Below are 13,223 nucleotides of genomic sequence, written 5' to 3'. Positions count from 1 at the left end.
TGCCGGCACCTGGGCCAGGGGGTCTTTATAGAGCAGTCGTATCCAAGCCAAGAAACATGGGTCGAAGCCAATCTTGATCAGGACTTCAAATATGTACAGCACTTGATTGTATTGAAAGCCATACGGTGTCTACTGAGAATACAAGGGCATCTTCATGCTAATCGGCTACCCGGTAAAGGACTCTGTGTAATCAATGTAGATTGAGAGAGGCATGAATGAGTATTGACTACTTGGTCCAACTAAGAGGCCTGTATTTTTTGCTAGCATCTTAACTTCTGCATTTAAAAAAGAAATTGCCCTACAAGAAGAGCTGTCCTCGGTAGGATTGCACTCTTATGTATGATAACTACAATTGACAGTCGCTGTTCCATGGGTAGAGAGCCTGATTGTTGGCTTTCCATGAACATTGGGAGGAGGAAGAGGGTGATTTTAGAGGCTGTGAGTTTCTACAATTCCGTGGGTACACCATTAGAACCAATTGCTTTGCCAGAGTTCAGGTTGAAGTCAGTCAGTCAGGTTGAAGATCACCTGGAATATCTCACTTTCAATCATTTCCTGTTCTGCTCTGTTCACAAGTGAGAGACCTGATAGTGGAGGATCAGAAAATAGTTTGTGAGATTCTTCAGTTGTGTTGGTGAGTGCCGGAGAGTGCAACTGTGTATAACAAGTCCCAAAGGTTTGTGCTACTTTCTTTCTACACTTCACCAGTTCCCCTTCAGCAGTTGGAAGTTCCAGCACCCATCTGCTGTCTCCTTTCGATCAAGCCATACCAGAAGTTTCCCTATCCTATCACCTACCTTATATAGGCGGCATTGGGATTCCTGGTAAAGGTCTTAGCTGCCTCTAGGGTAATGACGAGGTTTTCCTATTGTTTTAAAGTTAATTAGCAATGCAAACCCTCCCATTTTGTGTCTGCTAGTCTAGCCTCCAGTTCTTGAATTTCCTCCACTAACTTATCTAAGCGAGCCTGTTGCTCCTTCTTATGCCCCACTATCAGCAAGAGGCCATGACCCTTTATGTCTGTCTTGTACACCTACCAAACCAAAGGGTCTGTGCAGAATGTACTGCACTTTCCCTTTCATCAAAATATTGTTCTGTGGCAACATGGAGACCGGTGCATATGCAAGGTATCTTTAGGTACCAGGGGCTGAGTACAATGACACAAAGACCTGATCAACGTGGGTATTAACTCTCAATAGCTTTCCGAAAGGAAATGGGAATTTTTTCATATATCCCACCAATAACACTTCTTAAAATTCCAGGTAATGTCCAGATTCATTTAAGCCTGACTAACTTTAATTTAAAACAACCTTCAAACTGTAAGTCACTGTGTATAACAATACCCTCAACTTAAGCAGGTGTATAGAAAACAAAAATTTGTGAAAAAACGATATAGCACTTCACTTGCGCTGCACCATAGGAGCTTGCTGGTTGATTCTCACCAGTTGTGCCCACATTTCTCATCATTGGTAGCTTTCTCGTGTGAAAAAAAATATAGGTGTCCAGAAAAAACAGTGAAAGATTGTGTTTCGTGTTTACCACAAACACCAACCAACCCCGTGAAGTTTAAAATTGAGAAACGCCTGTGCGCCAGATGTCAACTTTATTCAAAACTCATCTGCCTATTCAAAGTGAAAACAAACTGCACGCTAGCAGACCCATTAATTATGGGCTGACATGTTTCATATATAGTCAATTCTCAAGAGACTTCCATGAGCACCAGAAAGATATGTATACTGGCATTTAGTGGGATTATGGGTGTGCCATACCTCTGCGAGTCAAAGGGCCATCAAGAAGTCAGCCAACGGGCACTGGGAAGGCCCAGTCCATCTGGAGAGCTAGCGGTCTTCAGTCTCACAGAGAGCAACATTAAACGTTCTGCCCATCAATGCCTCACCCTCTGGGACATGGAATACAAGAGTGCTCACATCTTGGAACACTTTCTCGTGCATTCAGGGGGGATATAGGTAGAGATAATGTTGAGCGTCTTCCCAACTCCTGGATGGTACTGCATACCTTCCATGTGTGTCTTACCATGTATTCATCACCATAAGTGGGATAATAGATATATGCACAGGGATGCCTACCCCCCGGAACCTCTAGTGTAGTCTAAGTGGATTACCAGTTTGTACCCCCACCTGTCTAATACGCTGTAGGTGTTTTCCTGCAGGTGTTTCTCCTGGAGCAGCACCACGTCTGGGCATGTCTGTGTGATATTGCAATACCACTCCCCATTTGATTATGTCTCCCAGCTGAAATAGTGCTGATGACACTCCAAAACGTAGCCTTTTGTATCTAAATAAACCAACATGAGTCAAAATGGTAGAAATATACTTGCAATTTGAAGCTGAAGATACCCTTTGTTCAAATCAAGGCGGGAAAATACTTTGGCTCAATTTAGCTGCGTAATCATGTCAGCAATGTGCGGGCCTGGATGTTTTTCGCTTTCAATCACCTTGTTCACTTGGCGCATATCAATACAGGTGTGCATGGCTCCTCCACTATGCTTTTTGGCACTACCACTATGGGTGATACTCATGTCGCCAGACCAGTTGATCGCTCAATGACTTTGTGCTTTAAAAGTATCTCAAGTTCTTTCTCAATATTTTTATTGTAAATGAAATGCAATCCAACAATGTCTTTAAGCAACAGAACAGATAGCCTAATTTATGTGAAGTTGCACTATCAGGATTTTAAGTCTTCCTAATCCATGAAATAAAGATGGAAACTGATTTACTATCTCATGATAGGCATTGACGTAGTTTACAGAAATCACATACATATCAGCTGCAGTACTGAAACTGAGTAAACATGCACTTGAAGTGCCTGGCAGAACATGAATTGGTGGTTGTACTTTTGTTTTATTATTCTTCACTGCTGCTATGAATACACCGTGACTTTGCAGAGGCATCGAAGCAGCCCACTTAGACACCTTGGCTTTACAACAGAGTTTAACTGGGCACTGGAGACGGTTCATTGTATTTTTCCACAGGTATAAGGTTTATCGACGTGCCAATGTCTATGATAAAAAGTATGCACACCCATTCACTTTCATTGTGATCTTGGGACAGTGTCCAAATGAATTGAGCACTTTCACTTGTTGAATTAGCTTAGACCAACATTATTCCTTGCTTGAAGCTAATCCTACATGTGTATGTTGTCCAGCAGTCAACATTGACAATGCACACCCAACTTCCTCACTGTCACTTGACAATGAGGGTGACAAACGTTTAGACAAGGAATTTGATGGCAATCAACATCGTTCAGTTTCTACTTGCCTCAACTGATGTGGTCACTGGGCTTTGTGGGAGAGTGTAGAGCATTGTGTCTTTAACATCCTGCAGTCCATTTTGTTTTTTTGATGTGGATCACTTGATCTTTCCTCCATTTTGTTTCCTCGACGTGACACACTTGATCGTTCCCTCACTTTGCAAACTGTTAAAAAAAGGTTCTCTTTCCCGCAACCTTGCATATCTGTCCAATGGCTGGACATTTACCTTCATGTGGGAAGGAAAGTGCACATCGAAAACACACTGGGCCCGATTCATAAAAGTAATCTGAGACAAAATCCTAATTTTACGACTTTCGGTATTCACAAAAGGCATTTAGGAGTAATAAGGTTAGGATTTTGTCTTAGGTTGAAAGTCATAAAGTTAGGATTTTGTCTCAGATTACTTTTGTGAATTGGGCCCACTTTCTTTTTCTTTGGAAACATTACGTTATGGCCTTTTGCCATGTGTTTTGACTTACTTTTCACGCTCAGCACTGATTCATTTTGGGTCATTCGGGCATCCATATTAGCTGCTTGTCTGTCAGCTCTTTCCTCCGCTCTGGCAATCATGAGTATTCACTCCAAACTGAGTGTCTCATTCAGCATTCGTTGTCTGAAGGAATCAGAGAGACAGCCATCTATTACTCCGAGTCACATGGCCTCTTCATCATTGAACTCTTTGAACTTGCAATACTTATTAAGCTAATCAAGCCTTTCTACAAACTCATCCATCACTTCACCAGCTCTCTGTCTTTACTGACTAAAAATGTACCTTTCATAGTCATCATTCAGTATTGAATTGAACTTTGCGTTTACGGCTTCTTTGATTTAATGGTATATCACTTCATCACCTTGTGGTATTTTATTTATCACTTCTTCTACTCCTTCACCTGCTAAATTCTTAAGATATTTCATGATCTTTTTGTTATTAGCTTCTTAAAGCGCATCAATTAAATTATCTTAACCTTGTATTCCAGGCAGTCCATCTTGTGCCGATATTTTGTTTCTTGGCTGTATATAACGGAAGCAGAGGTTTCAGGAATGCAGCGGCATCGTAACCAGTTATTGCCCTTACTTACAAGAGAATATGTGCACTTTTTATGTGGTTATCACTGCCTTCAGTGCTTTTCTGTATCTGACATTTTCTGCGCTAGCGCTTACTTGCACATGACTGTTGCTGCTTTTAGCACTGCTCTGTACCTGGTTGTTGCACATTTAGCGTTAATGTTCTATATGCCATATGGCTCTCAGGATGTGATGCACCACCTCTTGTCTCGACTTTATCAGCAAATGTATAGCCAACAACAAACAAACTTTCTGTAAGACCTTCACTCGCCTTGCACTGGCTGTAGTGGTGCTTTGACTACACATACGCCAACTGTTGATTTTCACTTTGCCTGAGGCACACATGGGATGCGCAAGCAGTTTGCTGGACCACAGCAAACTCCCTGGGTGATTACTCTTGGTTCTTCGGGTCACTGGGTTTATGTAACCCCCTCTCTCATCAGCATTTGTAGCATCTTCTCAGCCTGGGTACATGCAAATAATCACATCACACACAGAGCTTGGCCTTACATGTCTTTATTCCTTAACGTGTAAACATTAACTGAACATTCTACATCATGAATTCTATCACCCTGCACTTACGTCACTGTTCTATGGAGTCTGTCGGGAACTAAAAGGGTCCTGTCAACTTGAACTCGCAAGACACTACGAAAGATAAATCTAAACATTCTAATTCCAGTCAATGCCCATTGAAAGCTGCCCCTCAAAGAGAACAGCTTTTACTCATTACATATCCCCTCTTTTCCCCTGGACCTAATTCCCAAAGGTAAGTTCACACTACTTTTTTGATATTTATGAACTACAAGTTAATGGTAAGTTAACAACTGTGGAGACAGAGAACTCTGCTTATAACGAAGTGCAGACGTTTAAGGAAACTGAAATTGTTTTCATTACGAAGGTGATTTCTTTAGAACTGTATCTAAACATGAGTAAAAATGATTCAATGAATAGAAGATGCTGAGGCTGTCTCAGTACATCCAGTAGTCATTGTAACTCGTTTTGCTGCTTCGAGAGCTGGCTTCTGCAGTTCTAATCAGCCCAGCAGCTTCTCCAGCATTCCCTTAACCACACTTAAACTGGCTACAGCAGGCAGCTCTCAGAGTCAATTAATTAAAGAGACCAGTAATATGCTAATCAACCAGGAGCTTCAGGCATACAGCGGCATACCGAACAGCTGTTCTTGGTGCATGCGCTCAGACATTGCATTCCATGTGCTTATCTTTATGTGTTGCCATTGTGTTCATGTCTTCATCTTTCTTTTCTGCCATACAGACCCACTCATTTCTTCATGTAATCACCCAGTCATGTCTGACATTGAGTGCAGTTGAGGACGGTTCATTTGGCCCTACAGTGGAGTCCTGTAACGGTAGCCCCTTACAAACGTGGGCGCTAAGGAACTACACACGGCTGGAAGTTTTTAGGAACATATTTTACAGTCCCACAGATTATTTTCTATAGCAAATATAAGGTTCGTATTTCAAAACAAAGATGTGTGCTGAAAAGATATGCGTTTTTTACATTCATTTAAGAATTGTCAAACTGTAGCCTGGTAGAGATGTTGCATTGTTTTATATATTTTAGTTTCTCTTTATCTCTTTTTATTAAATAGTATGTCTTTACTTGCTCTAGCATTATTCACTGTGTTGCTGTTGAAAGACAGCTGAGATTTACTATAAATAAGTGTTTGAGTGACTTAAGAACAGTTTTTGCAGGGAACATTACCATCATGTCTGCCTTTCCCATCCCAGTCCATACTTTAAAGTCTGTCTTGTTCGATTAGAGATGTATTTCGGTCGCCCCATTTTTTATGAACAAGTTCTCTTCTTTCCGCCTTTTTCCTGGGTATAACTTGCTGCTATCCTGGCTCGTATTTTTGGTCTGTCTCTCAGAGAAACTGGCCTTTGCTTTGGTTTTGCCAAATAGTTAAGTGAGTCGTAGATACTTTTATAGAAAACGCCTAATGATAAGAGTGGATGTGCCCACAGAGGGATGCAGTCCAAGGAAGATTCTCTGCAGGGTCCAAAGGAACCTCCTAGCTCATTTCCACAGCGCTCCTTAGGGTAGGTAACCAAGTGTGTGCACACAGTTAGCAAACCGTACCCGGACCTTACTACACATGTACATGTGTGGCTTTTGTAGGTAACAAGATGCACTGCCAAAGTCTTGCTTATGTTTGTAGGAGTCACACGTCCATGCAAATAAGGTCATATCTACCTTACGTAGAGAAGTATTAAATCTACAAGGGGAATAACGAGATTGCAGAAAAAGGCACACACATGTTTGTTGACCCTCCTTATGTAATATTGAAGTGCATAGCGGATGCTTAAAATGGGCACGAACATCAGTCACTTTCCCAGGGAATGTCTGAGGCTGATCGAGATTTCCAATAAACTGTTTGATGTTTTTACCAAACATTATGTATTCTGTGAAAGCCACTTTTTTTCTCAGTACCTGGAAATGTAAATATGTGTTGTAAAATTAGCATGTGTGCCAATATATGTAACATAATGTAAATTGCATGTCATTGTTAGACCTATCAGTCTTAGGGTGATCTTCCCCCAAAATGTTCACTTTCTCCCCTCCTATTTGATTTAGTTGGCCTTAGGAGTCTGTGCACTTTACAACTGCTAATCAATGGTAAAGTGCTTGTGCTCATATTTTAAAACATGGTAAAATTGTTTTACACTTGATTGGCATATTTAATTTACTTGTAAGTCCCTAGTAAAGTGGGATACCATATATCCAAGGTTGGTAAATGAAATGCTACTGCACTTATTGTGACACCCACTTAAGTAGTCCCTTAAAACATGTTTCAGGCTTGCTACTGCAACCTGTTTGCTGTTTTAAACTGCCAATTTATCTTGGCAAAATAAACACATTGACAGACCTGATAGTCCCTGTTGGATTCGGGCCTTTATGCAGGGTCATCCCTGACCTTTTTTCCTTTCTCCTAGCCTTTTTTCTGACATGGTGTTGGTGGTTCTAGGACTCTGGGCACTTTAGCACTGCTGTCCAGTGTAAATTGTGTGTGCTCTCTGTGATAAAACATGATAAGATTAGTCTACACCTGTTTGACATATTTAATTTACCTGTCAGTCCCTTTTAAAGTGGTGTCTCATATACCCGGGGCTAGTAAATTAAATGCTACTGGTGGGCGTGAAGCGCTGATTGCGCCACCCACCATAGCTGCCTTTCAAACCTGTCTCAGGCCTCTGTTATTACAGGGCATGTGCGCGCAGTGTTACTGCCACTGTGATGTGGTGCCTAAATTGTTTGCCATGTCTGTGACCACCCTTTTACTGCATGTCAGTCACCCCTTATTAGGCCCTAGCTAGCCCTATGGGCAAGGTGCATTGTAGGTATATGGTAGGACACGTACCTGAAGTGTGTGACATGTCCTGGTAGTGACAAACAGCCATTTTGGTTTCTCACTGCTGTGAGGCTGCCCTCTCATAGGATACCATTGGGGATTCCCTGATAAGTGTTTCAGTGGTAATTCCTGATATGAGAGGAACAGCGTGGTCAAGTTTGATATTTTTGGATTAGTAATAATAAATGCTACGCAATGGTGTGCACAGATTTATTATAACTATTTTAGAAATGCCACACTCAGAAGTTGGCATTTCTATGTGCTATGTGTCTGCCTGCCTGATGTGTATTGCATGTCTGGCTGTGGAGTGGCAGGGGCTGGTGAGGTGTGTGTGGCTCTAGGAAGGGCAGGGTGAGTCAGCGCTAGGCTGAATCGTAGATCTGCATTTGAAGTAGTGGGAGGAGTAGTCCCCTGACCCTGAATAGGTCTGTGCCTGCCTAGGTGAATGCTGGCTCCGCCCCCTGTGGTGTGTCTCATGGCAGAGGCCCATCTCACAAAGGAGGGTGTGAGCACTATACACAAAGTGCTCCAATACCCCCCAGAACCAGTTTAGACTGGTTCCCCCCAAGCCCTGTGCCAGGGCAGACAAAGGAGAAATGTGATATAAATATAGGGGCTGTGACCCCATGTGATGTGCTTCTCTGGAGCTGTGAGGCCGAAGGATTGCTGGGCAAGGAGGAACAGCCGCAGGACCCAGCTACAGCTTCCTTGAGGTCCCTGTTTGCTGGCCCGCCTGTGCCCAGCTCATGGGGCCAGCAGCGCTGTGCTGCGTTATCATTTCAGGGAGAGTCCCAGCGTGGGGACTCCCCTGTGTTGGTGTGGAGTCAAGCGGGAGCCTACCACGCATTTGGGCTAATTAGGAAGCGGCAGCACACCCTGCATTTGTGCTCCTCTAAACGGGAGCCCATCCCGCATTGTGGAGGTCCAGATGAGCGGGAGCCTACCCCGCTTTTTTACGCTGCTGTGGGGGGCGCCGCTTCGAAAGCAGCGACCCAGGGATGATGCCCTGACCAGGAAGTCAGGAGTCCTGCCTGACTATGGGCGGGGCCTGTAACGGCGTCTGGAAGCTTGTGCATGCCCGAGCAGGGCTCCCGCGTGCTGGCCAAGGAAAGTCGAGTGTGAGACCATGAAGACTTATGGGTGCCGGAAGTGGTACCAGAGGAAGCTGGGAAAGTCAGGAGAGGCCCCGAGGGCGAGTCCAGCCGAGGCACGTTGCCGGTGCCTGAGGACCTGCCAGGAGACTGGAGGGGGCAAGGAAAGAGCCCGGTGTGTGGGGCCCCTTTCGAGGCACATTGTCGGTGCCTTCCTCCGCAGTTAGAAGAGCCCAGTGAGTGTGGCCAATTGGTGCAATGTTGGTGTCTCCCCCCTGTCAGAAGAGCCCTAATAAAGGGGTAGCTCACAAGGCACTAGTAGTGCCAGTGCTTGCTCATTTCTTCCATTTCTTCTCCACTGCACTGCGGGAGAGCTGGAAGCTGCAAATTGGGGCCCTATTATTTTTGAGAGTCCCAGAGTGGGGCTCCCTCAGGCACTGTGGTGCCAGAGCCAGTTTTGCCACAGCTGCACAGTGAGAGAGAGTAGGATGCTGCAACGACGGGGGCATATTATTTTTAGTGCTAGGAAGGGGTGAGCTGCACCCCACGCCCCCAGCGCATTTGTGTACCAGTAATTTAGCTGCATTGGCAGCCGTAGGGCCATTTGGAAGGCCTCAATTACACCCTGGCATTTGGGACATTTGAGCCCCAGTGAAAGGCCAGTTGGCCCGGGGTCATTTCAGGGTGTAGGCGAGGGTGATGTGTGCACCTGGCAATAGTGTTACTGTGGTGCACTGCTGATTTATGCATAATGTGTTCCTGCCTAATGTGATGCCTACTGCATGATGTGTTTATGCCTACTGAGATGCATAATGTGTTTATGCTGTGATGTTTTAGGATGAAGCCTCATGCTAATGTGATATAAGGCTGAGTACAGTATTTTGCCAGTAGTTACTGGTTGTGTTTTACATGTGTTACTAGTACTTTCTAAAGTTTCTGACAGTGGCCCAATTGGCCGGTCATGTGTATATAATCCCCTGTAAATATTTCCTAGTGCCAGTTGGTACAGTGTACATGTGTGGTTATGATCTAATGTGTTTTGAATTATACAAAGGCTATTTTTTATATAACCTTGTGTGGAGTTTCTTTTGTAGTGTACCAAGTGTGTTGCTGCTGTGTGTGTGTTTTGGGCAAACGCTTCACACATTGCCTCTGGAATAAGCCTGACAGCTTGTGCCAAGCTACCAAGGGGGTGGGCAGGGGTTATCTTTAGCGTGTAACTCCCTTGCCCTGACTAGAGTGGTGGCTTCTGCCTGGATTAGGTGCATGCCCTAGCCAACCAGAAATCCCATTTCTAACAGTCCCTTCTTAGTACATATAAGTCATGCTTAAGATAGGCCCTGTAGAGCAGGTTGCATTGTAATTGAAACTTTTGATATGTACCTTTAAGTTTTACATGTCCTGGTAATACAATACTCACAATTTTTTTGGGGGCTACAGTGAGGCCTACCTCTTCAACATTGGGTTGTCTGATTACATTTAGTAAGTGCCAACTTTTGATTAGGAGCAGGTAGGAAATTCACATTTGATGTGTAAGGAATTGTAATTTAACAATGCACTTTAATGGTTACGTCGGGTTTTAAGTCATAGTTCTGGAAAATTTCACTTTTAGAATGTTGGGATTTTCTTGTCCTAACTATTTAGTGCATGCAGCCTGTTCCTGATTACATGAGTGGGTGTGGGCAGTTGGCCTTTGCATTTTCCTACTTGTGGCGGAGAAAAGCCTCCAGAAGTTTCTCCCACTTCAAAGGTGGCATCAGAAATTGTATTGTATTGTATTGTAATTGCATTTATGTAGCGCTTACTACCTCTGATGAGGCGTCAAAGCTCTTTTTCGGCGAGTAGCAGGATACTCCGGGACCCATAGAGTATTATGGTTGAATTAGTATAGTGAAACATGCAAGTACATTTTAAGTGGTGGATAGGTTAGTCAGTTAATTGAATTTGGAATGATAGCAGAAGGATAGAAGAGGACAAAGGTTTGTATTTATATAGCGCTTGTTGACGCACGCTATTCAGGAAGCCTACAAAGGAATAGTCGTGAATTAATATGGTACCTGTGGCCTACCCTGTGCCCTCAGAGGGCTGCACTGTTGCTGGAGACATGCTTTTCTGTGTGAACCCAGGAATTCCAGTGTGACACCAATGGCTAGTTGACTGGCCTCCCTATCAGAGCCTCAGGGACAGAAAAAGCTCTGACTATTTGAGCCCACACCTGAACCCAGCCTGAGTGAATCCTGACCCTGCAAATGGTGTACCTCCAGTCCTGGACCCTTGAAAGTGGTGCTAGTGGTGGCCAAAAGGCCCAAATCCAAAACTTGGAACTTAGAAACATTTCTGCTAAAAAGTGCTCTGAGACTAAGAGGAGACCAGGACCTACCTGCTCACTGACCTGCCAGAGATGCATTGCAGGTCGTCCTGGCCTTATGGCTGCTCTTGCTACATACTTCTCTGCAGCAAATCCTGTTCTCACAGAAAAAGCATCTGGTCCCACGGAGCTCTAATTGGCTATAGCTTGCAGCTTCATCCTGGTGCAAATTGTCAAATTCAAAAAATGAGATTAAGCCTCAATGTAGAACTCTGCATCACAACTTCATCCAGAAGATTTCCGATGACGAAGCCTCTTACTCAGATGGGTGCCTTGCCCTGCTGAACTCTTACTTTCTTAGACATTTTTCTTTAAAAGTTCTTCTAAGTATTAAGGTAATCAAAGATCGGACCCAATACACTTTGTGTATCCGAACTACGCTCCATCGTGGTCGGCCATAACTTAGATGTCCGTGGGTCGTGTTTTGCTCTTTTAGGTGCAATTTCACAATAACAAGTTCATACCTAAGCCTGGGCGTAGTTTGCGAAGTAGCACTACGCGTAGCTATGCGAAGTGCACTTCGCACTACGCAAGCTACGTGTAGCTACGCGAACTGCATAGTGAACTGTGCAAAATGCTGTCCGCGCTGATCGCACAGTGCGGGAAGCTTGTCCGCACTGTGCAATTAGTGCAAACTGCATCTTGCACAGTGCAAGTGGTTGTTTTCTGCAGCTCGAGTAGATTTCTACTCGACCTGCAGCTTTCTCAACGCAGACTGGTAGTTTCTCATCACGAGCGGTAGCGAGCCTTCGTGACTATTGGCAATGAGAAACCTGACCTACCCGAGTTGAGAATCTCGCCGGGAGGTTTATTTTCCACGCTCGCGATCGGCAATTTGATGTTGCTGATCGCGAACAAGTAAAAAGTCTTGTCGGGATGTCATTTTGCTTGCTCGCGGTCGCCAACTTGACGTTGAGGACCGCAAGCAAGCAAAAAATGACCGCTGCACTACCCTACGCTACACGTGTTTGCAATGTGCTACTTGCAATTCGCGTAGTGTGAAGGAGCACAAACTTCACAAACTAGGCAAGTGTAGCGTGGTGCTTTGCCCAGGGTTATTGATAACTCTTGCATACTGATTGGATTTTTATTGTTTTGGTGACAAGTATTTTCTTAAAATTTACCCTATTTTTCTAATTTGGGATTTTTCATGTGTTGTGTTTTCACTTTATTACTGGTTGTGTGCTGCATAAATACTTTATGCATTACCTCTAAGTTAAGCCTGCCTGCTTTTGTGCTAAGAAACCAGAGGATTCACCAGTTAATTTAGTTATTTTTTTTATTCACCCTGACAAAGGTGTAGCTGTTGCTAAAGTAGGGCTTAGGATTAACCCTCCTCAGCCAACAACTCAATTTTTCACAGAGGTGTACTGTTATTGTATTGTACCATGTATCACCAGACACTTCCACCACAGGTAAACAAAATTAGTCTGTTTCTTATGATGTAATGTTTTGCTTCCTACTTCTTCCAGGTTTTCTTGTAGAAATGGTTTCTTTACAAATACATTTGGTTTTTTCTCAGTGGTGAAATGGAATAATACACTATACAGACCTTTATTACTGATTAGAGTCTTCTTTGCAAATAACATATATTTGATTGGTAACAATGAGCCAATCCTATTTTTTGTATTATAACTCCACATTTTGCTGATTGGTATTTCTGATTCCCAAACAGCACCAACACCATAGCCCCCTTCAAGAAGAACAACAACACACATGCCAAGAAAGCCAGATGGTTTACCACGGAACTTCAAGAGTCAAGGCGCACATGCCGCCACCTCGAAAAGGCCTGGAGGAACTCCAAATCCACAGAAGCCCACAACTTCAGAGCAGCCACCAATGTCCACCCCAACTCATCAGAAAAATTAGAAAAAAAGCGATCAAAGACAGAATATCCCCACACGCACACATCAGCAAAGAACTCTTCAGCATCATTAAGGAGTTCACCAAACCCACCAGCAAGTCTATTGACATTCCTCCCTCACAAGACCTCTGCAACAAACTCAGCATCTGCTTCCACCACAAAATCAAGTACATTTACGACAACTTCAATGAAGA

The 13,223-nt window shown here is 43.8% G+C and overlaps 1 protein-coding gene across 2 annotated transcripts in view; it reads left to right on the top strand.

Annotated features, from left to right (window-relative positions):
* GALNT13 (polypeptide N-acetylgalactosaminyltransferase 13) overlaps window positions 1-13,223 on the top strand; it is a 1,171,447-nt gene that overhangs the window by 1,059,353 nt on the left and 98,871 nt on the right. The window contains exon 11 of one of the 2 annotated variants that reach the window (XM_086956678.1): window positions 5,609-5,804. The exons of the other annotated variant lie outside the window; for it this stretch is intronic. Within the exon in view, the coding sequence (XP_086812804.1) occupies window positions 5,609-5,794 (186 nt within the window). The 3' untranslated portion in view covers window positions 5,795-5,804. Of the gene's footprint in view, window positions 1-5,608; window positions 5,805-13,223 lie in introns of those variants that run through there. 2 annotated transcript variants of the gene reach the window in all.

This window comes from Lissotriton vulgaris, chromosome 2_1, assembly GCF_964263255.1.
Source record: "Lissotriton vulgaris chromosome 2_1, aLisVul1.2, whole genome shotgun sequence".
NCBI classification, from domain to species: Eukaryota; Metazoa; Chordata; class Amphibia; order Caudata; family Salamandridae; genus Lissotriton; species Lissotriton vulgaris.
This window is presented reverse-complemented; position numbering and strand designations above follow the sequence as displayed.